Source organism: Gymnoscopelus microlampas (assembly GCF_963454915.1).
Source record: "Gymnoscopelus microlampas genome assembly, chromosome: 10".
In the NCBI taxonomy this organism is placed as follows: domain Eukaryota; kingdom Metazoa; phylum Chordata; class Actinopteri; order Myctophiformes; family Myctophidae; genus Gymnoscopelus; species Gymnoscopelus microlampas.
In genome coordinates this window covers 26,332,050-26,358,555 of record NC_139947.1, presented here as the reverse complement: position 1 = coordinate 26,358,555, position 26,506 = coordinate 26,332,050, and the positions used below count along the sequence as shown (strand labels likewise).

General features: G+C 41.3%; 2 protein-coding genes across 2 annotated transcripts; both read right to left on the bottom strand.

Moving 5' to 3' along the window:
• Positions 1 to 1,870: 1,870 nt before the first annotated feature.
• tktb (transketolase b) lies at positions 1,871 to 18,868 on the bottom strand. Its single transcript, XM_084070310.1, has 14 exons — positions 18,635 to 18,868; positions 15,106 to 15,223; positions 14,230 to 14,343; positions 13,990 to 14,087; positions 12,755 to 12,946; positions 11,975 to 12,102; positions 11,512 to 11,708; positions 8,563 to 8,727; positions 7,276 to 7,432; positions 6,409 to 6,539; positions 6,219 to 6,302; positions 5,292 to 5,388; positions 4,731 to 4,850; positions 1,871 to 3,093 (listed from the first exon to the last, which is right to left on the bottom strand). The coding sequence occupies exons 1-14, from the start codon at positions 18,739 to 18,741 to the stop codon at positions 2,921 to 2,923; spliced, it is 1,881 nt and encodes a 626-aa protein (XP_083926436.1). The 5' UTR covers positions 18,742 to 18,868; the 3' UTR covers positions 1,871 to 2,920.
• Positions 18,869 to 21,055: 2,187 nt separating this feature from the next.
• Positions 21,056 to 25,976, bottom strand: lrrc23 (leucine rich repeat containing 23; the record flags this gene model as incomplete). Its single annotated transcript, XM_084070042.1, has 8 exons — positions 21,056 to 21,164; positions 21,250 to 21,454; positions 22,517 to 22,653; positions 23,760 to 23,890; positions 24,543 to 24,684; positions 25,362 to 25,482; positions 25,602 to 25,711; positions 25,878 to 25,976. 8 exons carry the CDS (start codon positions 25,974 to 25,976, stop codon positions 21,120 to 21,122), a joined length of 990 nt encoding a protein of 329 aa, XP_083926168.1. The 3' UTR covers positions 21,056 to 21,119.
• Between the last annotated feature and the right edge of the window lie 530 nt (positions 25,977 to 26,506).

Below are 26,506 nucleotides of genomic sequence, written 5' to 3'. Positions count from 1 at the left end.
GCCTCTAAATCTTTAATTGTACCCTGCATGCCATACCTACTGTACTAGGGTAAAATACCAATACATTGAGTTAATTATATATATATATACACAGAAAAAAAAATATATATACAGTATACTTGGACTAAAGCTTAGCATCTCATTATATATGTTGTGCATTGAACATAATTAAATAATTTGAACAAATCTACCAACTACAAGTATCATGCATGTTGTTCTTTGCTCGCATTACTTGCTTCCTTTCAAGATAATTGTCCTTAGACATTTGAGATGTCTGTTTTTCATGAATGAAAGTGAAACAAGAGACTGGCTCACGAGTCACAAGGCTATTCATGCAATAACATCCCCACATGATTTTTCGGGGGGACGACGACCGTGAAGTGACAATTGAAGGACTTAAAACCTTTTTAATGCCTAAAAAAATTGCCGATTTACAAACTTGTAGATTGGCTATTTTTATAATATTTATCTGTAGAACCGAGTCAAACAACATTGAATGCCTCAACTCCTATATTCCAAGTGCTTATCAGGGGTTCTCAGTTCAAATGTGATTATTATTTTTTTGGGGGGGGTCACGGCCTGAAAAGATTGAGAACCACTGTTCTAGAGACCCCCCCCCCACCCCCATTTAGTAATAAATATACACACTCCTTACAGGGTGAATGTGGCTTAGACAGTCTGACCACTGGCGGTCCTATAGGATGTAAGACACCTATGTGTGAAAACCACTGACTCGCCAAGCAAACATTTCTACACAGCAGTGAGAATGTAGTCCATTTCATGCTCCATCGCACAAATTAGGCTCAACTCGAACAAATAAGGTAATAACTCTTAAGTGTAAAAATAGACCCAACACCGTGTTATTTTAACACAATGTTTTTCATGGGGTAAACTAGAAAAAAAAAAGTGCTCCTCGGGGCACAGGTCTCCGCCAGGTCAGGTAGGTCATTGTGGGCCAGCAATGTTCGGAATTTGCCAATCAGGATGGAATATGAGAAATCGGACCGATTCGTCTTGATCACTTGACTATAGAGTACAGAAGTCCTGACGTCACTCGTTCATCCCCTGGTTCGTAAAGTAATTTCTCTATGGAGAACAACATTGGGTCATCTTAGAATCGTCTTATATAAGAATTGTGGTCCAAAAATAAACAAACTGTCTCTGCGATATTGTCAGGGAGGAGGTTCTGTATCGTTTATGATAGTCAGTCACTTATATTTGATACAGTCTGTTTCTGGCGAAAATTTAACTAATTCAGCGGAAGTAACATTATAGTTTTCTCACCGTCAGTTGATGCTTCATATCCATAAGAGTCAAACCGCCGGGGTAATTTGTTTATTTTTGGAACACAAGTTCTTATTTGACTCGATATTAAAGACGTCTATGGGAATTCAGAACGGGGGTGGAAAACTACTAACCAGGTAGGATGTGTAAATTACGTCAGACTTCGGTGCTCTAGAGATTATGTGTACCGATTTGCGTGATGTTTGGGCAAAATTTGTGGGAGTAACAAAAGAATTGTGCAAAAGTCAGCCTCTTGGTGGCTCTATAATAGGGCAATTTTAAAAGGGTGACAACATTTTCACGAAAATCGCATGCCGTGTTCACGACTTGAGGCATTTCGTTCAAAACGGAGCACTCCTGCAAACTTTGGAAGCCAATCAGGATGGAATATGAAAAATCTCAAAGACTTGTGGTTTAATGACTATGGAGATTCTGTTTACCGATGCGTGTGTTTTTTGTACAAAATCTGTAGGAGTACTGTCCAAAAATGTGTTCAATCAAGCCAATAGTGCCAGATTAGCTGTTCAGACGGAATGCAAAACATAGTCTTCGCCATGCCGATACAAAAAAAAACATAACAAGTCAGTTCAGTATCGCAGGGTCACAGTTGTTTTTTTTATTTCTGAACTCCACAGCAAAGCACATGGGTCGATACAGGTTGACCGGGTAGCTTCACTACCATCAGCATCAGTAACACTTGCAGACAGGGGTCATCATCATCATCAGAACGCTCAGAACATTTCATCAATGTTGGTTCAATTTCAAGTTAATTCAAAACAGAAGTTTCACCGCAGCTCTAGTGTTGGAACAAAAGGCCATTTATGGAGCGCCAAGAACAGTTTAACCACAATACTAGCCTGATAGCAGAACCAGTGTAACAAGAGCTTAAAAGGGAATACAGGTGACATAAACGCTGGTCATGTAATGAGAACATGGGCTGCGATTTGGTGGAATGTACAGGAAGTGGTGGGCCCAGCCGGACGGACTGCTTGCATCAACAATACAGGTTTAACCAAATCAGCCCCTCCAACACACATTTGATTTATACTAGGGTTGCGTACCATAATTTGCCATTTACAAGCTCACAACACGTCACAATGCAACGCGTTGCGAGCTTGTAAATAGGCCATTTTAGGGGCGAAAGACTGCACTGGCAGGCAACCAAGTATAAATCGTGTTTATAAAACGCCTTTGCTACGCGGCTATCCCAGCTGACACCTTTAAAAATACATTACATGGGAAACAAACTAGTTAAACGGGAAAAGGACATTATTAAATGGAACCAAACTACTGGGGGCAGAAGTTGCTAGAAGGTGCAAACAGAGGAGAACTACAGGGAACAGTATGAGTTCTATGAGGTTAGATACTTGTACAAATACACAAACAAAAAAAAACCTGTTCCGTTTCTCTCCCTCTCCAATGGTCAAGCTAGCAACTCCTACCATGAACACCAGAGTGCGCTAAAGAGTTAAGAGCCACAAGATGAGACACTACAGCATAAGTTAGTCTAACAGATTGGAATGCATCGACATTTGGTTCCGCTGTAGCTGTAGCTTACAAAGAGTTGTGGAGGAAAAGGAAAATTCAAGCTTAAGAGTGGGGAGGGAGGGAGGGAGGGCAGCAGGGGCGCTCCTCCTCAGTTGGCGAAGGTTTGGCGCACGGCGTTGACGATGTGCTGGGCGCTGATGCCGTACTTGTCCAGCAGCTCCTGGGGCTTCCCGCTGCGGGGCACCTCGGTCACTGCCAGGCGTGTCACCACGATGCCAGGCTCCTCGCCCACCGCAGACAGCACGGCCTCGCCAAGACCACCTGGACACAGGGCAGATGGGCGTGTGTGAGCAGTGCACACACACACACACACACACACACACACACACACGTGTTTCACAGTAACGCCGCAGCTATCCGCGTGGAAAGCAAACATCTTAACCCATTGAGACCTGAAGTCGATTCTACATGTCTCCTAAATCTCAACAGTATTCTGAAAAACGTATGTTTCTATATCAGTGGTGCTCAATCTTTTTCATGTCAAGGACCCCCAAAATGATATGCATTTGGCCGCCGACCCCCATCAAAATATTTTGTTCCAGGGACCCCCCAGAAGCAAAGATTTGAGTTAAAAATGTTCGCTTTAAAAATATATATATTCAAAGATTTGCACACATTTTCACGATTTTTGAATAGCCCAAAGTGTAAAATAATGCTTTTTACCTCAAATCTAAAAATGACACAGTTCCAGGTCTTAATGGGTTAACTAGAGCCCTGTAAGCCCGTCGGGACCCGGCCCGCCGTTTCTGTATTTGACCATAGGGCCCAGGGCTGGGCTCACAGACCCCATTATATTAATAAGGTAGCACACATGTCTTAGCATGTGTGCTAACTTGAATGTAGGGTGTGTGTGGGTGGCCTACAGTCTATGGGGCAGAGACCGTATCTTAGCAACACTGACAGCGCTAACTCTCAATGGTCGTGTCATGAGTAAATGAGCCCAATGAGCTGCCCGCAGTGGCTTCCAGACACCCGTCACACACACACACAGCAACGAGAGGGGGAGAGTCAGTGGGTGCAGGACAGCAGAATCACCGTAATTTCTCAACTAAATCACCCCATCATTCATAGCGATTCCCCGACCTCAAAATACGGAATAAAGTCCCAACTACGTCACCAGACGTGTGGGGAATTATGCTGTGAGGACATAAGATCATTCCAAACCGTGGCTGGAGGAAAATGTCTTACCTTTTAGTGTGTTGTGTGTTCTTGACTCCTTGTGGCTTTGTTTTTAAATCAGAGCGTGAGAGCGCAGCCGAGACTAGTGCAGCTGCTGGGCGCACCAGCGAAAGCGCATGCTCGAAAATAATTCATAAATAAATAAGTCTCAGGCTCCGGGGCCGGGCTCGAGCTGTAAAATTGCACCACCTGCCGGGCCGGGCTGGGCTGAATACCACGGGCCAGGGCCCACATTTTCGGCCCGTGCAGGGCTCTAATCTTAACCACTAGCCTAAAGGGGAATTTCCCCTTGGCCGGAGGAGTTATTAGGCAGAGGGCTCTGAGCTACTCACTACTGCTACACCTGCTTGGATCTACATGTATTGGTCAAGTTAGGTTTTTGAGTTTTTTTATTTAAAATGTATTTATGACGTTGTATCGCATTTAGTTTTTCCTCGTCTTCCGTCTCCCCTACAATAGACTAGTCTGAGCAACCACTTAAGCCTCATTTAATACCGTGTTGTACAACAGTGTCGCACAAAAATAGCTGACCTACAAGCTCACAACATGTCACATGTTGTAAACTTGCAGAGATGCCATTTGCTGTTGTGACCTTGTAGATAATGCTTGTTGTTCCATTTTCTGCTGTATTAAAAATGTTTTATTGAACACGATTTTTAAAACCCATTTGTTCGATTAACTGCTGCACCCCTATAGTCAAAGAACGGAAAACAACCCACCCTCTTTGTAGTGGTCTTCCACTGTGATGATCTTTCCCCTTGTGGCTCTGGCGCTGGTCAAGATGGTGGCCGCATCCAGGGGCTTGATGGTGAATGGGTCAATGACTCTGATGTGCTTTCCTGCAACAAGACATTTGGAAATACATTTTCCAATAAGTTTATCAATATGATCCATGTGATCCACTGACCCATTAGATGTTGGTTCGGCGTGTACAATATGGTCATTTTTAACCCATTGAGACCCGAGGCGATTCTTTAAAAAAAATCTAAATCCTAACAGTTTTTTGAAATAAATATAAAAAATATTTTTTCACGATTTTTCAAAAATAGCAGATCTACAAGCTCGTAGCGCAGCACTCGGTGCCGCGCTACGAGTTTGTATATCTGCTATTTTTGAATAGCCAAAGACATCTAAAGTGACACGGATGCGTTCCAGGTATCAATGGGTTAAGTTAATAAGCATCGCAGAACGGTTACAGCATTATAAGGGTTAGTGCTTATAATTCTTATAATAACACTGTTGTATCGGTATTCATCCACTAGAGGGCACACCGAGCTCACCCTCTTTTTCCAGGATGTCAGCAGCAAGCAGAGCTTCTGAAAGAGTAATACCAGCTCCAATCACTGTCACCTGGTCCTTGTCAGACTGACGCACCACCTAGGAACAAACAGAAACAAGACCTCAAAACCCAGTCGCCTTATAGTCTCAATTTAATACCATCAGGTTGAAATAAACCTCACCGCAGGTAGGCCTCTCACAATTATTACATTATCGCCTAGTCGCAATTATTTTGCATAATAATCTAAATCAGGGGTCTTCAACGTTTTCAGGCCAAGGACCCCTTGGCTGAGAGCGAGATAAAGCAGGGACCCCCATTATATATTGTATAAAATATTAGTTTTTTCATAGGCAGCTTCATAGACTTGTTTCAGAACACTATCATGTTGGATTCATGTTAATGTGTATTTCCAGACATTCAACCATGCACTTAAACAATACTTAGTAAACCTGACCTTTCACTCTGTACTTAGTCTGATCTTTTTTCCCCCCTATACCGAACCACGTTGCCGAAAATAGCAGATCTACAAGCGCACAGCGCCTAAAGTTCTCCTCAGAATAGGGATGCTTGGGGGAAATGGTTAATGTAAAAATCACACAAAGATTTGGCAGACCCCCTGTAGTAACTCTGAGGACCCCCTAGGGGTCCCGGACCCCCTGTTGAAGACCTCTGATATAAATATTTTCCATGTTGAAAAACGTTTACACATTTTCAAAAATAGATTCCATCTATTTTTGAGTATATTTAAGTTACTGTCATATCGGTCCTGTACAATTTCTTTATCGTTTCCAAAGCCTAAAAAGGCATTTTTCATATACGTTCCACTGTCCAATACCACAATGAATTGCAATTATTTGTAGGACAATAAATCGGCAAGTACAAGGTCATGCTTATGACAATGACAGCCCCAAACTCAGGTGGTCCTTACCTTGGCCAAGCCAATTTCGAACTTCTCTTCTGGGGCGTAGATGACCTTGGTCTCTGGTCTGCTGGTACGGATGAAACAGATTCCCTGGAATCAAAGAAGAGCGAAGCATGAGAACAGAGCCTGTTGAATGTTCCCAGCCATCAGCGAGACGGGCAGCCAGACAGACAGGCAGACAGACAGGAGCACTGACCTTGGTGTTTGCCGCCAGCTCCACGGCTCTCTCCAAGGACACGGCATCACTGGGATAAAACACAGTGCATGTTGGGATGGCGCGGAACATGGCCAGGTCCTCCAGGGCCATCTGGGAGGGACCGTCTTCACCTAAAATTTTAAAAAAAAAGGACAGAGGGAGGGACAGTGTTTTAGTGGATACTTCCCTCTCAGTTATAGCCTTAGGCCGGACATAATTATTAAATAAATCGCCTGATTATTTTTGCATAAAATAGTTAGAATAGTTTCCATTTAGCTCCACAAAACACCTGGATGAAAATAGAAATTAACATTTCTAATCATTATTTCCATGTCGTTGTTCATGCACCGCTATGTGACATGTTGTGAGCTTGTAGATTGCATAACCTATGCCAAGAACATAATTCTCAGTCATTTCTTTATATATTAAAAAAATGTTTTAATATATTTCAGTAAGGCATTGGTGTTTTGCATATCTACCCCGGGCAATTTTTTCAAGCACAAAAAGTAGGGGTGTGCCGACACTAATTTCATGAAACGATACTGGGCTCACGACATAGATACGATATATGGCACTTTATTATAAAAAATATATGGGGGGGAAAAAAGCAAATGCAAACAAATACTTCCGTTTTTGTATCATTGCAAAAAATATATAGAAATGTAATGCTTATTTCTATGTAAATACAAAAATAAAATCATCAACTGTCCTTTGTATGACTATTAATCGTCAATTAAAATGTCATGATGGTGACGGCCCTGATTGGCCTCACACAGAACAACAAAAAAAACATAAAGCTTACTAATAGAGACGCCACAGTGGGAGCCCACTAGGTTGACACAGAACTAAAAGAAGCAGAAAGCTTACCAATAGAGACTCCACAGTGGGAGCCCACTAGGTTGACATTGGACTGAGAGATGGCTCCCATTCGGATCTGGTCGTAGGCTCTGGAGAAGAACGCCGAAAATGTGCTGGCGAATGAGACAGTGCGGTCGCGGGTCGCACAGCCGATGGCCACGCTCACCTACAAGAGAAGAGGTGAAACTTGAAGTCGGGGGGTTTCAAAGAATACAAAAAAAAGGGTATCACATTTACGTCACATCTACATTTCACAGCGCCTTTGCATTTTTTCTGGCCTACAAACAATTATGACTTGCATCATTTTAAACTTTGGCTATTCAAAAATAGCAGATATACAAGCTCATAGCGCAAGTGCCACGCTACAAGCTTGTAGATCTGCTATTTTTGAAAAAGCGAGAAAATTTGTGCTGATCTTTGAATATATACATATTTTTTTGCTTCTGGGGTCCCTGGAACAAAATATTTTGAGATGGGGTCAGTGGCCAAATACATATAATTGTGGGTGGTCCTTGACATGAAAAAGTTTGAGCACCACTGATATAGAAACATACGTTTTTCAGAATACCGTTGGGATTTAGAAAACATTTGTAGAATCGGCTTCAGGTCTTAATGGGTTAAGGCTAGAAGTGCAACATTAATGTCATTGCGAGGTTTCTTACCCAGGTCTCCTGCACGGGAGATACCATTTCTACCACCGAGCTAAGATGGAACGCCAGCTTGGGCAGGGCAGATACTGCACTTTAAGCTTCACGCAATACAACTTGTCAACAGGTAATGACCTACCCGACAATAGGCTAAAACATTCTAAATGGAACAGAAGCGAGTAAATCTCCCATCACTGCAGATGTGCTAGTTATAATGTTTTAACATTACTACCATACAGAGAGGAGGAAAAGTTCTCTTCACACACACAAATGGCCAGATTGCAGCTTTAAGAACAGTTGGGCAAAAGACAAGTGTGAGGGGATTACAATGACAGACTGAATAGTAACAGATTAAGCAGATTAAGGTTGTAAAGAGAAGGTCTATATAGAGACGTGGGAGCCAGAAACAGGTCAGCTCTTCTCCATAAGAGTTATTATTGGAAGGTGTAAACCACAAGCTTCTTCAGGCAGATTCCTAGTGTTGCAAATCTGCCTGTGCAAAACTCTCTGGTTCATAATATGCGGCAAATTATCAAAGTGATGCTTGTGTTTACACTAAACGAAACCATGGGAAAATATAGCTTGATTTCAAGAGATAAAATGATGTCTACATGAGTATTTACACCACATCTTGTAAAGCAGTCTTTACCATGTTCTGTTCAGCGATGAAGCACTCGATGTAGCGCTCGGGGAAGGCCTGCCTGAAGGTGTCGGAGAAGGTGGAGTTCTTGGTGTCTCCGTCCAGGGCAATCACCCTCTTGCTCGCCTTGCCCAGCTTGGCCAGGGCAATGCCATAGGCCTTCCTTGTTGCCATCTAACGGGACAGAGGAAGAACAGGAACGAGGCGGGTTTTAATAAACACATACTCGTGTCAAAACCCCATGTACCACAACCAGATTATAACCCATTAAAACCAGGAAAGCATCAGTGTCATTTTAACCGTTATTTTATACCTTGGATATTCAAAAATAGCAGATATACAAGCTTGTGCCACGCTATGAGCTTGTAGATCTGATATTTTTGAAAAATTGTGGATATATGGGCAAATCTTTGAATATACACACACACACACACACACACACATCAACTCAAATCTTTGCTTCTGAGGGTCCCTGGCCAAATGCATAACATCTTGGGGGTTTTGAGCACCACTGATATAGAAACATAAGTTTCTCAGAAAACTGTTAGGATTTAGACATTTTTAGAATCAGCCTCAATGGTTTAAAAAAGTGTTATCTAATCTCAGGCGCTGATAACGGTCAGCAGGATAAGGGACCCTGCCCATTTAACTCAACACAAACCTTTTTTGTCTCCAAAAAACAAGACAGGGTTCACCAACAGCCCAGTGAACTTTAACCCACCGGTTGATTATTGACCATGGATTGCGCTGTGGTTTCATGGTATTACAATTACAAAAGTTGAACTTCTTAAGCTATATACTTACTACTAAAATTCAGTCAAAATAGCCTATTTACAAGCATCTGATCTGCAATTTGTGAGGTGCAGTAAGCTATATCTGTTAAAATAAGTGCTGAATAGCTCAGATAGTGATCATGGCGATGATTCAGTAACAGGGGTCTCTCCAGCTCTTTTGTAAACAAAGTTCATTTTGAGGTCAGGATACCAATTGTATGCAACCAGGGAGAGATGACTCATACAGGATAAACAAATGAAATTGGAAGTGATAAATAAATGAGCAAACAAAATGTAAACTGGAACACTATAAAAGCTGATACATGGGTTCTCTCTTCTGATTGGATGAAATTGGCAACACACCTGAAAATGTATTTTCTGTTTATTAAAGAGCTGGAGACCCCAGTTATTATATAGCAATGATTACCATTAACCCTTCACAAACAACGTCTCGTTTTAGCTCAAATAAATATCACTTACACTACCGTTAATTCTTGGAAGACATTTTGCCTACAATAACATGCCCAAAATAGTGACACCAGGTTGTAAACTATGTTGTAACTATGTATGCTCCAGAACATATTGACCAAGTACAGATGCGTATATCCATTTTGCAAATTAGTTGCGCAAAGACCCACCCTTGGAAACGCCCCGCCTGCCTGCGATTGGCCAGAGCTCGTTGCCTTGTCAACAACTGATTCAAAGATGCCGGCGCCCTGTAACGCCGCCGTCAGCCCGACACATTACTTTTAAAAAAAGAAAACTAACTAGAAAATGTGCTCCTCGGAGCACAGGTCTCCGCCAGGTCAGGAAGTTGATAGTATCACACTAGAAACTCTGATCCTAATTCTGTCTTACCTATTTATGTTACATATTGTGATGTCACGTGAAGCTTGACCAATCCAAAAGATTAGGACACACACACGGACGGAGTGAAAACATACTCTCCACCATGCCTTCGGCCTGGCGGAGACAATTAAGCTGATGTTTCAATTAGGTTGATCATGTAAGGGATAGTGAGCATGAATGAGACTATAGGCCACATGAACGCTTTGAGCCCATACAGCAGATATTTGAAAATGGCAGATCTACAAGCTCACAACTGAGCTTGTAGATCTGCTATTTAACAACAATCTTGCATAATAATGCTTGAAACATATTTTATACAAAAAATATTTTCAGATCTGTGGAGATTATATATCTATCTATATACACACACATTATACTGAAACGATAAAGCTGATGCCTTTTACAGTCAATTTCTCAGGTGGCATATATATATATATATTTGAAAGAAAGCGGAGATTTTGAGTCTTGTATTTTTTGTGTCACGCTAAAAGTAGTATAGTAATAAGACACGCATTAAAAGTAGTATATTAATGCTTAAGACTAAAAACTATTTAAAATCAAGGCAACACGTTCTGGGTGCCATGGCAGCAACAAAAAGAATAAAAAACACAACACAAGTAATATTAAGTCAAAACAACATGGAAATCAACACAAACCAGGCAAAAAAATGATCCATAAATCAAAGTAACACTGCGGAGAACTCTGACAAGGGCCTGGAAGACGGTCATTAAGAGGGTTTCTTGAAAGCGGCCAATCAGCGTGTTTCTTGTTGGAGGCCAATCAGAGGCAGGCGGGGTGTTTCAGAGGTAGGCAGCATAGACATATAAAGGTAGACACCTCCTTCGGCTCTGAGGCATTGGTATCTCGGGCGCCATTTTCGCGTAGGCAAGTTGTAGACAAGCTTCCGCGTGTGTCACAGAAGGGGCCGTTCGGTAGGCCAATCACAGGCAGGTGGGGGCGGGACAACTAGATTCTGACAAGTCTTAGAAAAGACGCACTGTGATTGGCCAGTAGTCAACAGGCTGTGAGCGCTGTGATTGGCCAGTAGTCACTTTGAGTATCCGTTTGCCTACGCGAAAATGGCGGCCACGATACGAGTTGCTCCAACAAACTGCAGAGGCCAATGAGGTATCTAGGTTTCTATATCTATGGTAGGCAGGGTGTTTCAGAGGTAGGCAGGGTGTTTTCATGGGCGGGTCTTTGCGTAACCCGCTTGCAAAATGGATATACACAGTACAGTCAAACACTTTGTCTAAAAGGTACGGGGGTGTGGAGTTCAGGCTACTGAAATCCACTGAACTCCACACCTGGGTGGAGAATGAGACCGTGCGCGTACCTTGTCTCCTAGCTTGTAGGCTGGGGGCTCAGGCAGACTGATGCGGGAGAGGTCCGCGGGGGCCGTGTCCTCGTTGGGCAGCTCAGGGGTGAGGGTCTTGTTTGGGACCTGGATCTGAGACTGCAGGTCATTCAGCAGGTCATCCACGCGGTCTTTGGGGATGGGCTTCCCATGCCAGTTGTCCAAGTCCTCAATGTCTGGGAGTCACAACAAAACAAAATGATAAACAAACGTAACTTACATTAAAAGAAAAAATCATTATGATGGATTCTAGGGCTGCAAGTATCCATTATTTTCTTAAGAGATTCTATAGATTACTTAAACTAATCTAGAAGAGCTTTTGTAGGATAATATTTTGAAGTTCTACAAGCTCACAATGCGTTGTGAGCTTGCATAGCTGCTATATATTTTTGTATAATAGATTAAATCAATTAACTGCTGCACCCCAAATGGATTCACTCACTTTTGAGCCCTTTGCCCTTGAATGTCTTGGCAACAATGCAGGTAGGCTTGTCCTTGACCTGCTGGGCCTGCCAGAAAGCCTTGCACAGCTCCTCGACGTCATGGCCATCCACAACATACGTGTTCCACCTACACACAGGTGCACAAAAACAACAGATTACAAGAAATATTAACTCAAAGAGTCAATAACGCAACAAAAAGAAAAACACTAACCCATTAAGACCTGGCTATTCAAAAATAGCAGATCTACAAGCTCATAGCGCGGCACCGAGTGCCGCGCTACGAGCTTGTAGATCTGCCATTTTTGAAAAATCGTGAAAATGTGTGCAAATCTTTGAATATATTGTTTTAAAGCGAACATCAAATCACACTCAAATCTTTGCTTCTGGGGGTCTTCTGGAATAAGATGGGGGTCCGCGACCAAACATATCATTTTAGGGGTCCCTGACATGAAAAAGTTTGAGCGCCACTGATATAGAAACAACATTTCTTTCAGAATACTGTTGGGAATTAGAAGACATTTGTAGAATCGGCTTCAGGTCTTAATGGGTTGAAGTCCTGACAACTAGTCAAGCATCAACCTCATTCTAAACGTTGTGAAGGGGAACAACAAAGAAGGGAAGGAGGCTCGGTGGGGTCAAGATTACAGAAGAGGAAACTGAAAAAGATAAAGGTTGAAGAGGAAGGAAGGCGTGTGAGATAATCTTTGATGTGGAAAGACAATGTGCCAATAATTAAATGTGATTCGATGGTTTGGCTAAGAGTTTGGAGACTGACTGACCCAAAGCCTTCACAACGCTTGCGGTAGGTTTCCATGTCATGCTGCAGGGGTGCAGGCTCACTCTGGCCCAGGCGGTTGACATCCATGATGGCCACCAGGTTGTCCAGCTTGTAGTACGAGGCGAAGGCCATGGCCTCCCACACGGAGCCTTCTGAACACTCTCCGTCTCCCATCATGCAGTACACACGGTAACTACAACCAAACAACAACATGGAGACTTAGTTTAGTCATAGTCTTTTGAATAAAATGTCATTTAGTTTTAGTCATATGAAAAGTTTTACTCGACTAAATATCATAAGATTTTAGTCGACTAAAACTACAGTTGATTTTGTAGACAAAAAAATATTTAGGCAGGCCTCGATGGCGTCGTAATGGCTGATTTTACACTTGAGAGCTTGTAGATCCGCTATTTTCAGAGCACAGCACACGAGAGTGACCAAACAAAAAGGCCTCGTCTTTTAGTTCTACTGGATCTCTTCTCTACTGGTCTCTACCTAACATTTTAATCTAGTTTAGGTAGCCGACAAACATATTTTGTCGCAGTTTTAGTCAACGAAATTAACACTGCATGGAGAGAATTAGCATTTGTGTTCTTTTGCCAGTATCCCAAGAACAGTAGTTGTTGCCAGACAAGCGAGGGAATCTTGGCATAATGGATTAAATCAACTACTACAAGAGGAAAGCCAAGACGCCAAGGATCGGCATCAAGCTAGCTCAACTAGCTCTGGAGCCCTGAATTACAGCAGAGCCTAGACAGGGACTGGTTTAATGAAATTACTTCCAACAAATTTCCCAATGAACTACTTAAGAGAGCATCAGTGGCGGATACAGAACGGATATGTGCATGTACTGTATATGCACTTAGTCGATTAAGAAGTCAATCAATCAAAAAAAGTCCAATGACTGGGCCTGGAAAAGTTTTAAAGCTAAGATGTCATAATGACAGGTGAATGAAGGCACCATTATCCGTAAATATCTACGTTCTACCTAGGCCTGCTATTTTTACATTTGTTGAAGTATAAAAAAATATATATGTCAGTATAATTTCTTTGTATAGTTAAGTTATTTGTCATATCTGCCCAGAGCATTTTTTATTACACTGCCTAAAAAGATAAACATATGTACCAATGTCCAAAGCCAAAAACAATTAAATTGGCAACTTAAAGTTTTAATCGTGACAGCCCTAGTTCTACCTTAATTTCCATGTGCTTAAATTAATACGGACTCATTTTCACCTGGATTTGTCGAAGTGCTTCCCAGTGTAGGCCATTCCACATGCAGCTCCTAGACCCTGGCCCAGGGAGCCAGTAGCCACGTCCGTAAAGGCCAGTTTCTGACACACAAGAAGATAAAACGGATTATTATAATTACTATTATACACCATCAGATAAACACACATGTTGAACATGTTAATACGTGGTTGTTACGCCCGCCATAAGGTTCCAAACGAGGAGACTTGAACATCTATGACTCACGGGTGTGGGGTGTCCCTCCAGGTCAGAGTCCAGCTTGCGCAGGTTGAGCAAGTCAGACTCTTTCAGATGACCTGCCTCGGCCCAGGCAGCGTAGAGGACCGGTGCAGCATGGCCCTGAACACACACACACACACACACACACACACCATCATCATTAACCACATTAACTCTGGTGCAGTGCTGATTTCGTCGACTACCTTTTTTCACTGAAAAAACTAAATAAAAACTAAGCTATGATGACTAAAACTAAATATATTGACAATTTTGTCAACAAAAAAACTAGACTAAAATGTTAGGGATGGACAACCAAGTGTAAAATCAGACATTACGCCATCAAGGCACCGGCAAAATACATTTTAGTTGACTAAATCAACTGTACATTTAGTCAACTTTAATCTTATGATATTTAGTTGACAAAAGTCACGAAACTAGACAAAAACTAAAACATTTTAGATGACTAAAATATGACTAAAACTAAATTGTATTCAAAAGACTAAATCAAAATTTGCTGTCAAAATCAACACTGCTCTGGTGTCTCCATTTTGGGAAAATCTGCAAAAATTTTCAAACCTATTTTCTTTTTAAAATAGCTGATCTGGCAAACAATGGAACAGGAGCGCACACCAGTAGTAAGGAGGTGCTGACCATGGGGGAAAAAAAAACGTTTCAAAGAAAAGAGGTTGCACAGCTCGTAGTCATGATGCAACAACTTTTTTTTAAATAATAATTTAAGAAACCAACGTTTCAACAAAGTATGTCTTCTTCAGGGTATCAGAAGAAATAAGCTGATCTACAACACAAGGCGTTGCATTGAGTGGCTTTGGCCTCAAAAACAAAACCATAATGAACAGAAGCATAACGTGTGTGTGTCCCAACCTTTGACAAGACGAAGCGGTCGTTACACTGGTTCCTAGGGTCACTGGCTTTGTAGCGCATGGTGTTGAAAAACAACACAGACATGAGCTCTGCAGCGCTGCAACATGAGGTGGGGTGACTGCAGGGGAAAGAGACAACATGTTAGTGGCAGTTCATGACCAACCGGAGACTGTTAGGACACACAATCCACACGCATGCTTGTGTTACCATAATCTAGGTTATTATTTTTTTTATCCAACTCTTACAAATAATGGGCACAGGCTCAGTCTATTCCCTTATGCAGGCATACAAAATAGTGCCATCAGTTTATTAAAAAAGAAAAAAAAAACATGTTGGTATCCATCGTGTGAGTGACACTCTTCTTTAACCCATGGAGACCTGGAACTGTGTCATTTTTAGATTTGAGCTAAAAAGCATTATTTTACACTTTGGGCTATTCAAAAATAGCAGATATACAAGCTCATATAGATCTGCCATTTTTGAAAAATCGTGAAAATGTGTGAAAATCTTTGAATATATATATATTTTTAAGCGAACATTTTTAACTCAAATCTTTGCTTCTGGGGGGTCCCTGGAACAAAATATTTTGATGGGGGTCTGCGGCCAAATGCATATAATTTTGGGGGTCCTTGACACTAAAAAGATTGAGCACCACTGATATAGAAACATACATTTTCAGAATACTGTTGAGATTTAGGAGACGTGTAGAATCGGCTTCAGGTATCAATGGGTTTAAGTTATACTGTTCTAGCAAGTCTACAGTACGTCTATGGTAAAGGATGCGTTAAACCAAGACAAGCAAGAAATGTGTTTTTGTTGACATGGCCTTTACTTCTTCCACTATGCAGTATCGGGAGCGGTACAGCCATGTCAAATGAGTTTATGTACCATTATCATCCAAAGAGAAAATAACATTTTCAGGTAAAAGGCATTGCATCACTTCAGAGCACTTAAATTATTTACATTCCAACTCCAAAAAGAGATAAGAAGAAAAGGCAATCTTGTGAAACAGTTAGTTACTGAACATTGGTCAGAGTCTTGAAATCGGCCAGGTTTGGAAATCCCACATGCATTATTAGCCAATATCAGTTGAGCTTCCCTATGTGGGTTAATCTAGAAAATGTCAACATCTCAAAATGGGGACACACTGGGTTATTTTAAGTCAGGCCATCTTTGCCAATGTCAAATTGTGCATTCCACAAAAAAAACAGAAATCGTCAAATCTTAGTGATCGATGAATTTACCCATGGTTCTTCCTTTGCGAGAAATCCTGCTAAGAAACAATTTGGTGTAAAATCAACAAAGTCACTCAGATGAAGAAGGCATCAAATCAGAAAAGGTGTATATTTATCCATTTCATTCAGTGAATGAACAACAGCAGCCATTGAGTAAAAGGTGTCAGATGATTTGAACATGCGGCATAATAATGTAGAGAATGAGGCAGGTGACAGAGACCATTCCTGAGGTACAGTACAGTAGACCTCTGTATGACACAACTAGGCATTCATTCATTTCCTTGTACGGTGCTAGAAGGAAGTGATCAAAAACTGGTTTGCTGGAAAGGTTGCATGGCATCTCCTGGAAGTTGCAGTTACTTTAACTGATGATGAAAAGTACACAAAGGAAGGATTATTTTGAGGAAGTGTCATTGTGGATGTGCTGAAACGTGTCCATCACACAACACAAAGAAAAGGCGGTGAAAATAAATAATTACTGATATTGGATAGTGTGAACTTGAGTGTTGAGGTAGTTTTTTTGTAATATGCTGCACAAAATCATAATTTCCCTGACAATTCCTAAGCAAGTCCTTGCTTCCATCCACTTCTCTCTGCCTTTGTTCTCATTGTTCCATCAGTTCAACTGCCTTCTTGTATGCTGCAACGTTAATTTTACTACTCCCATGTGCGACACAGATGTGTGTGCTGGTGGGAGTGTGTCTGCAGTCTCAACTTTTACCAGAGTGGAGAATGTAGGACTCAGGGATAAAAAAATTAAAAAAGGGGGCACCAACCGCAGCTAAATCAGGGGTCTTCAACAGGGGGTGCGGGACCCCTAGGGGGCCCACAGAGTTACTACAGGGGGTCCGCCAAATCTTTGTGTGATATGATTTTTTTTTACATTAACGACTTGAACCCTAGCATCCCTTTTCTGAGGAGAACTTAAGCCAAAAATAGCAGATCTACAAGGTCACAACGGCGTTGTGAGCTTGTAGATCGGCTATTTTTGGCAAAGAGTTATAGGTGTAGAGGGAAAAAAAGAGCAGCAAATGTGTATCTGAAACACAATTGTATACAATATAGAGGGGGGTCCCTGCTGCTTCATATCTCTCTCAGCTAGGGGGTCCTTCGCCTAAAAACGTTGAAGACCCCTGCCAGGGATAATATCACAAACTGCATTTACCATTAGCAATGGCACTTCAAATAGCAAAGTAAATTACAGATGCACAGTTAAAAAGGGTAAATAAACTACTGTCTTGACTTAAAGCCTGTAACTTTAAATCAGAGCGTCAAGCAAGCCATGAACCACGAGACCTGCTCTCTCTCCAATGAATGAATGACCATGTGACTTTGGTTATAAAAGAAACAGCCAGGCCCTCTTCTAAAACTTTATACACGTTTACATCTTGCCTTTCCAAGTAAAGTTGTGGCGTTAGCTGACTATTGTTCAATTTTTATTTTACAAACGGACTGCTCCTTCTAATCTAAAGAGGTTTCCATTTCAGAGCCATTTAAACTTGCTGCGCCACAACAAAAGACACGCAGTCAGTCAGCCACACACCCACCACCTCACAGGAAAGCTACTGTTAGCTCAGAGCTGATAACATACAATAACTGCTGCGCTGCAATACCTATGGCCGCAGGTTTGCATAAAGAAACATGAAAGTTACAACATTATTAATCTGTTGACTTTGTGTCGCTTTTCGGCCATAATGACGTTTGCTCGAGACACGGCGGCGTGCCGTGGTGGAGGAGATAATCCACACGTGTGGGCCATACTGGTGCGTTCACACTGACGGCTTAAAAAAGGATACAGGCTAGAGAAGCTATCATTCATTTTCAATGGAAGCCAACGACATGAAGATACATCCTACGTGTGTAGCTGCTACAACAGCTATATAACGCTACAGTTAAGTTGAGCTGGTTTCAACTTCAGCTACAAAGAAGATACAAAGCCACCAGGCCGGCGACACCGGCCTGGTGGCGACAAGTGACACCAAACCGGCCCCTATAAAAGAGCTGTGTGCAGCTCTGGTCCGTTCACACTGGCAGCTACAGGAGACACGCGACTCGGGTCTCCTCATCCAGGCCGGTCTGGTGTCGCTTCGCTTGTCAAAAAGAACCAGCAGCCAAAAACGCCACAAAAGAACAACGCGTCCCCTCTGTCTGCACCCGTTGCTAGCTTATAGATCTGTTCTTTTAGGCAAGCAACCTGTTCATGTACATTTTCCTGCACTTGCAGTCATCCTTCGTCAACAGATTATGCTATAATTAATATATTTCTAGTTTTAATGACTTTTTTCTCAACTCACCCAGAGTTGGAGGCGCATGTCGCCTTGATGGAGTTGATCCTCAGCTTGTTGGCGACATCCTTCAGCCCCTGCAGGGTCTTCTCGTCGGGTTTGTGGTAGCTGGCCATGTTTCTTTACTTCTTTACTATTATTATTAATTATTAATGAAATAACAATGATAGTTCTGGGGGATGATGATATGTGTGTGTGTGATCCGGCTGCACCACGGAGGAGGTGGAGAGAGGGAAGAAGTGCAGCTTTATGATGTCTTGTCTCTGAACCACTCCTCCCACCGCCTCCTCTCATTGGACGCATCAGCAGTGGCGTAAGTTACTAGAGCAGTGGTTCTCAACCTGTGGGGTAGGGACCCCTATGGGTCCCCACAGGCACAGCAGGACCCCAATGGAAACAAAGCATATAGGCTTTCTCGGGTATCCTTTTAGCATCCTTTTGTATGAAACTGTACCTCTGTGCTTTTTTTTGGGGGGAGGGGGGCAAACTGTTAATAAAGTATTCAGTCAATCACATGATTTTGGGGGGTCCCCAGATGACAGTGAAGTGACAATTTAAGGACTTTTAATAACTGGAAAATTTAAGAAAATAAAGAAAATAAATGAAATGAAAAAAGAGCATTACTGCATCAAAAGTAATGAACAAACTACAGGCCTACTATAAAAAACTGGTGAAATATTGGCCAAATTGTCAATTAATATAAGAAAGAGGCAAACATTGTGAAATTAGACGATCTACAAGCTCACAACACAACAGTTGTGTTGTGAGCTTGTAGATCTGCTAATTTCACAATATCTGTGGAACCAAGTAATGTAATGCCTCAACTCCTACAATTCCAAGTGCTTGTCAGGGTGGGGGGTCCTCAGTTCAAATATGATAATTTTTGGGGCGTCCCCAGTTAAAATATGATTATTTTTTGGGGGTCCTCAGTTCAAATATGATTATTTTTGGAGGGTCCCCAGTTCAAATATGATTATTTGGGGGGGGGGGGGGGGGGGGGGGTCGAGGCCTGAAAAGGTTGAGAACCACTGATGTAGAGTACCCCTCTAACTGATCTAAGGTCAGCTTATCTGTCCCAAAAAACATAAATGTATGAACCTATAAAGTAACACAATCTGGACTGTCGAGGAAAAATTGTACATAGTGAAATGTATTGCAGACAATGATGTTCTGAGGTATAAATCCAATAACATAATGCAAAAGTTATTCAGTCTTTTTTTATTTTCTTGCAGTTGCAACAAGTGAATGCCACCATAATACTCAGATCAGATGACTGATATTAGAGCATGTTTTAATATGGTCCTGGAGGGGGGGGTGGGGGGGGGTAAATAGCAACTGTATATTTTGCAGGTTCAAATAGTTGCTTCTTTGTGGGATATTTCCATAATCACAGACACTGTGCCTTTAAGTCACCGTCACCGTCACCCTAGTCAGTGCTGAACTGCTGCCAACCGGGAACTGATCTGCACTGCACTTTCTGCATTCTCATTCTTACTCAGGGAAAAGAAGAGTTTAGCTAGTGGTGGAAGAAATACTCACATTATTTACTTAAGTAAAAGTATCAATCATTATATCACAATGTAGAAATACTCTGTTACAAGTAAAAGTCCGGGTATTCAAACATTTACTTGATTAAAAGTACAAAAGCATTGACATCAACACATGCTTACAGTACCAAAAGTGAAAGTACTCAATTGTATAGATGTATAAAAATCATTTGAAAATTGCAAATCTACAAGCTCACAACGTGTTGTAGATCGGCTATTTTCAGTTAATGTAGCCTACAATATGTTTTGTAATATTAATCAAAATCTACAAAGTAACTAGTAACTAGTAACTTTTCAAGTAATTGAGGTGGAGTAAAAGTACCATATTTTCCTCTGAGGTGTAGTGTAGTAGTAAAAGTGAGGCAAAAGTATTGACAATTGGAAATACTCCAGTAAAGTAAAAAAAATACCTCAAAATTTTACTTTTTGAGGTATTTTACTTACTTTCCACCACAGAGTTTAGCCAGTAATTAACTGATGTTCAAATCTATTTTCTCATTTTCTTAACTATTGAAACATTTTTTCATGAAAATATCAAAAGACAGAAAACAGACATAAAAGATAAAAAACAAAAGAAAAAAAAATGAAACACTGACCGTTGGAACCTTTAAATGTACACATGCATTCTTGCAATAACAAAGCGATTAACTTCCTGTTTTAAAAAATGCACTCTTAATTTCAATGTATGACTGTATAACTCAAAGGTGTTATTTTTGGATCACAGTAGCTTGATTTACAGTAATACCTTTAATCTAATCTCAACCACAAAACCCTTAACACACAAAATCTTGCGTAATATTAGGTAGTCTGCTATCTTACAACCTCCACGCTCTTTCTCACACCCTGGCTCCAACCCAACCCATCCACGCCAGACCCATATACTGGAAGGAAGTTAGGTGTACTGACATCTTCCTACACAGTTACGCAACACATCTTCCATCCAGGCATTATTGTAAGTCTTCTGATGCGCGCATTTCCTCTTCCTGAAGTGCCTAAAAAAAGTGACAAAACACACCATTAGAGCAGCTGCTTCCATCTGGCCAAGAGACAAAGCATACCTCCAGTGTCTAACTTTACCTTAATTCTCTCCTCCGCTTCCTCCTTCTCCTCCGAGGAGACGGGATCCTTGTCGAGCTGCTTCAGACGCGGGAGGCAATCGAGCACAGACAGGCGGTAGTCCTCTGTCTCTGCCAGAGGGTTCTCGGACAGAACCAGAGTCCGCAGAGCACTTGACAGGGGCACCAGGTTCTGCAGGGTATTTGGATTAACAATTCCATTACCTCTAAGTGAGGGAGAGAGAGAGAGAGAAAGAGAGAGATACTATGAACAAAGTGCACATATGCTGAGAAGTGTTTGAAAGTTCTGTGTGACAATATCATTCTTGTTCTCTGATTCGTTTCTTGCCGTCAAGTCCTAACATTTATTTATTTATTTATTTGTGCACTGGAATCATGGTTTGACCTATCATGACGAGTTAAAAGCACTTTGTGAGATATCTCTATGAGAATTGATTGATTGAATATTTTATTAGGCAAAAAAATGTAAACATCACAATTACATTTATAATACTTTGTCTAAAAGGTCCGTCCAAAAAAGTCCTTGCGGTCTTGTTTCCATTGAGGTCCTTGGTATTCAGTTCATAGACTAAGTTCATAGAAGTGCTATATACTTACTTAAAATACTTTACCGTAAGTTGAGGTAATGTGAATACTTAAAGGTAGGGTAAGTGATATTTTATTTGGTGACAAAACAGTGTTTTTTTTTGTTAAAAGGTAATGAAGCACTATATTCTAATGGTCATCATTGCTATAAAGTGTTTGTTCAGTAACAGAGGTCTCCCCATCTCTCCAGCTCTTTAATAAACAGAAAATACATTTTCAGGTGGGTTGCACATTTTCAGCCAATCAGGAGAGAGTACCCATTTATCAGCTTAAATTGTATAGTGTTACCATTCCAAATGTGTCTGCTCATTTATCTGTGTTATCACTTCCAATTGCACTTGTACAGGAAAGTATTAGTATCCTGTGTGAGTTCTCTCTGATTGGATACAATTGGTTACATATCCAATGAGTCAGAATATAGAACTATTTCATATTTATTTTAACAAAAACACTTACCCTACCTTCAATGTTGAGTTCAAACACTGTACATGACATTGATGTACTGTATACTTCATGTCAGAGTAAAACACTGGCTGTACCTGATGTTGAGGTTCTTTAGATACTTCAGAAAAGAGTAAAACACTGTATTGTATATAGGCCCACTTCATGTAACGGTAAAACACTGTACCTGACATTGAGTTACTGTATAGTAGAGACTTCATGTATGGGTAAAACATTGTTACCTGACATTGAGGTACTGTAGAGACCTCATGTTGGGGCTGATGCCATCCAAAGACTCCAGTTGGTTGTCTCGGAGGTGAAGTGTGGTGAGGCGCTCCAACCTCTCCAAACCCTCCAGACGCTTAATGGCATTCTGTGCCTGAACAGAAAGCAGGTAGACGTGTTACAGCTGAGGACCGCCATTTATCTGGGGCATTGTCAGGGATGGATTAAGACTCACAGAGCAGCCTGGGCTGATTAAACCGCATGCCACACTTTACCCAGAAAGGATAGTTGAGTCGGCACTACTCGAGTTTGTTTCTAAAATAACATGTACACACCTGCATATGATGCCAATGTTGTGAACAGCACCTGCATACCTGCTGTTACATATGCTATCTGCATATTATGTATATCATTTTTGATCATAACCCATTTCTATCCTGCTTTTTTACAAAAAAAACACACACTTTACACTTTCACACCTGTAAACCTGTGATGTGACAATAAAGATGATTCTGATTCCGAGTTGTAAGGCATGTGTGGCTCAAGAAAACACATGTAGACATTTTATCTCACAAGATTAACAGTCTATAACTAACACTATTTACTTATTATTTATTTGCCCCCCAAAAAAGAAGAAATCCAATAAAATATTCCTAATACTTGTAAGATCTATTAGTCAATTGTTAGTCCTGTTAGTCAGATAGTCATATGGGAGGGTCCTTGTACTGTATAGAGACAGTACTGTATATTGCTTACTTTGGTGGAAAGAGAAAGTAAGCAATATGGACCTGTGGAAAAGAACAAGTCAGGATCCCATCGAATTACAAATCCGAAAGAGAAAGTGGAGTTGGATTGGCCACACCCTCAGAAAACCTGCTACAAACATCACCCGACAAGCCCTGAAATGGAAGTCCCAAGGGAAAAGGAAACGAGGTCGCCCCAGGAACAGTTGGAGAAGGCAGAAATATCAGAGAGTGGGCTCAACTGGGGAGATCTCGAAAGAACCGCTAAAAACGAGTGAAATGGAGGACATTTGTCAACGGCCTATGCACCCTGGAGGAGCAAAGGGCTTAAGTCAAGTAAGTCTTAAACTGTATAGGCTGAAAGGCCCACATATTTGAGTGTTCGCTAACCTATATACATTTTAGTAAATAGCTGATTGGCCTCACGGCCCAGGGCCACATGGCAGTCAAGGCCAAGGGCCCCTGGGCAACGGCCCCATTGGCCCGGTCCATAACCTGTCCATGGGTATGGTATTACCAGATACAGCCGCCGCAGGTTGGGAAGGTAGATGCCGTCGGTGGTTTCCAGGCGGTTTCCTCTCAGCTCCAGAGTCACCAGATTGGTTAAACGGCCATAGTTCAGACCACTCACTTTCTGGATGTTGTTGCCTATATGGAAGAGATCACACAACATCACGTTACCATTTACAGCTGTTGTAATATTGTGGTTAAGCGACACATGCAAAAGAGCAGTGTTGATTTCGTCGACTAAAACTATGACGAAAAATGTTCGTCGACTACCTTTTTTCACTGCTGAAAACGAAATAGAAAATGCTATGACGACTAAAACTAAGACTAAATATATTGACAATTTCGTCAACAAATAAAAACTAGACTAAAATATTAGAGAGAGACTAGTGGAGAAGAGATCCAGTAGAACTAAAAGACAAGTCATTTTATGTTTGGTTGCGCTAGGGTGTGCATGCTGAAAATAGCTGATCTACAAGCTCACAACACGTCGCGCTGCGACGTGTTGTAGATCAGCTATTTTCAGCATGCAACCGAGTGTAAAATCAGCCATTACGACACCATCAAGGCAACGCCAAAATAAATTATAGTCGGCTAAATCAACTGTAGATTTAGTCGACTATAATCTTATGATATTTTGTCGACTGAAACTAGACTAACAGTAAAACATTTCAGATGACTAAAATATGACTAAAACTTAATGGAATTTTATTCAAAAGACTATGACTAAAACTAAATCAAAATTTGCTGTCAAAATCAACACTACAAAAGAGCAAACAAATTCCAATCCCACCGATGAGATTGAGGCTCTCCAGCGCCGGCCCACCAAGCCCCGCCAGGTCTTTCAACTTGTTCACTGCCACGCTCAGCCACTGCAGGTAAGGCAGACGATCCAAGGGCTGCCCTTTGAAACCGGTCAGCGAGTTGTTATCAAGCTGCAGGTCGAGAGACAAGAGTTGAATTCAGTGTGTACAATTCTGATGGTGAATGAGTGATATTCAGTGGTGTAGTACTCTAAAGTGCTCCATTTTTTTTACTTAAGTAAAAGTATCAATACTGCAATGTAGAAATACTCTGTTACAAATAAATATCCAGAATTCAAAAACGACTTGAGTAAAAGTACAAAAGTATTGGTATAAAAATGTACTTGAAGTACCAAAAGTAAAAGTATGCATTGTGCAGAATGTCCCGTTTCACAAGATTTCAAACGTATAAAAGTACAAAACTCTTTTGAAAATAGCAGATCTACAAGCTCACAATGCGTCGCATCGCGACGCATTGTGAGCTTGTAGATCGGCTATTTTCAAATAGCCAAAGTTTAAATAGGGCTGAAGTAGTTAATGTATGTTTTGTAATAATAATCAAAACCTACAAAGTAACTAGTAACTGAAGTTTTCATAAAGATGTAGTGGAGTAAAAGCACAATATTTGTCTCTGAGATGTAGTGGAGTAAAAGTAAAAGTATAGCAAATTGGAAATACTCCAGTAAAGTAAAAGTACCTCAAAATTTTACTTGAGTACATGTACTTAGTTACTTTCCACCACTGGTGATATGGCCAGATCTTGAGATGTACATGCACTGTCTTAAATTAGCAGAGAGAGAGCTGCTTGCCTTCAGCCAAAGCAGTTGGTTCAGTGATGCCAAAGGGGAAAGGTCAGTCAAGTGGTTGTTGGATGCATCCAGGAAACGCAGGTGAACGAAGTTGCTGATCGCAGCCACGTCTGTCAGCCCCCTGCAGAGCACAGACAAGATGACAAATGGGGTATGCACAATTACGGCTGAAAGTTAGAGGCCATGTAGGCCATGGGCCAAAACAAAAGATTTGTTTTGTGCCGAGACATATTCTCTTACTTGTCTTTAAGGGTCAGTTTGACAAAGGCATGTGCTAGTCCGTTTCCTGTACGACACAGCAATGACAGTCCTTGAGCGATGGTTTCTTTGGTCAAAGGACATTCCTGTGGCTGTGGAGCAGAAGAGGAATAGCAGGACATCATCAGTGGCTCATCAAAACCCCCAAACTGTTACACATCGCATCTACTGGGGCCGGGCGCCAGGCGGTTTTATGGTTATTTTTGCCTCTCCACTTATGTTAAAAACATAATCATCCAACATTCAGAAACATTATACCTTGTCCTCATTGACCTCTTCTCCGTGTCCTTCTTGGACTCCTTCCTGTCCGTCAGCCTCTAAAGGGACGACATCTTCGTCCATCTCAGAGTCAGACATAATTGTTTCACTTTTTTACTAGAGGTTCACCAAAAAGGCGCTCATGAATCGAGGTGGTCGGCTTAACAGTAGTTCCTGTTGTTTAATGTTTTGTTCTATGGATTTTATACATTAAAAAAGCTGTCAAAAAAAGGTTGGATTTGACTGTAGCAACATTAACCACGACCTATTAGCCTATGCCAATCTGTCAACGTTATCTAATTTAGTATTGGCAAAACCTTTGTTAAACAGTTAAGATTCTAACTTACCCAAGTAGGTTACCGTATTGGTATGGTCAGTGTGTCATAGGGTTGATTAATTGTCTCAGTTAACACCATAGCTTAGCTTGCTAGTTCTACAACAAGGACCGGCTGTGCAACGTTTGTTGTGGTTTCCATGGCGATAAATAAAGGGTCACTTCTACCTTACCAGCAGCTACCTTTGCATACTGCAGTGCAGAAATAAGGTGGTGCAACTTCTGCTGTCTTTGAGGTTCTTGGAAACGGTCAAAGAACAAACAAAAAAACCTACAGGGATGAGTAAAATTCGTA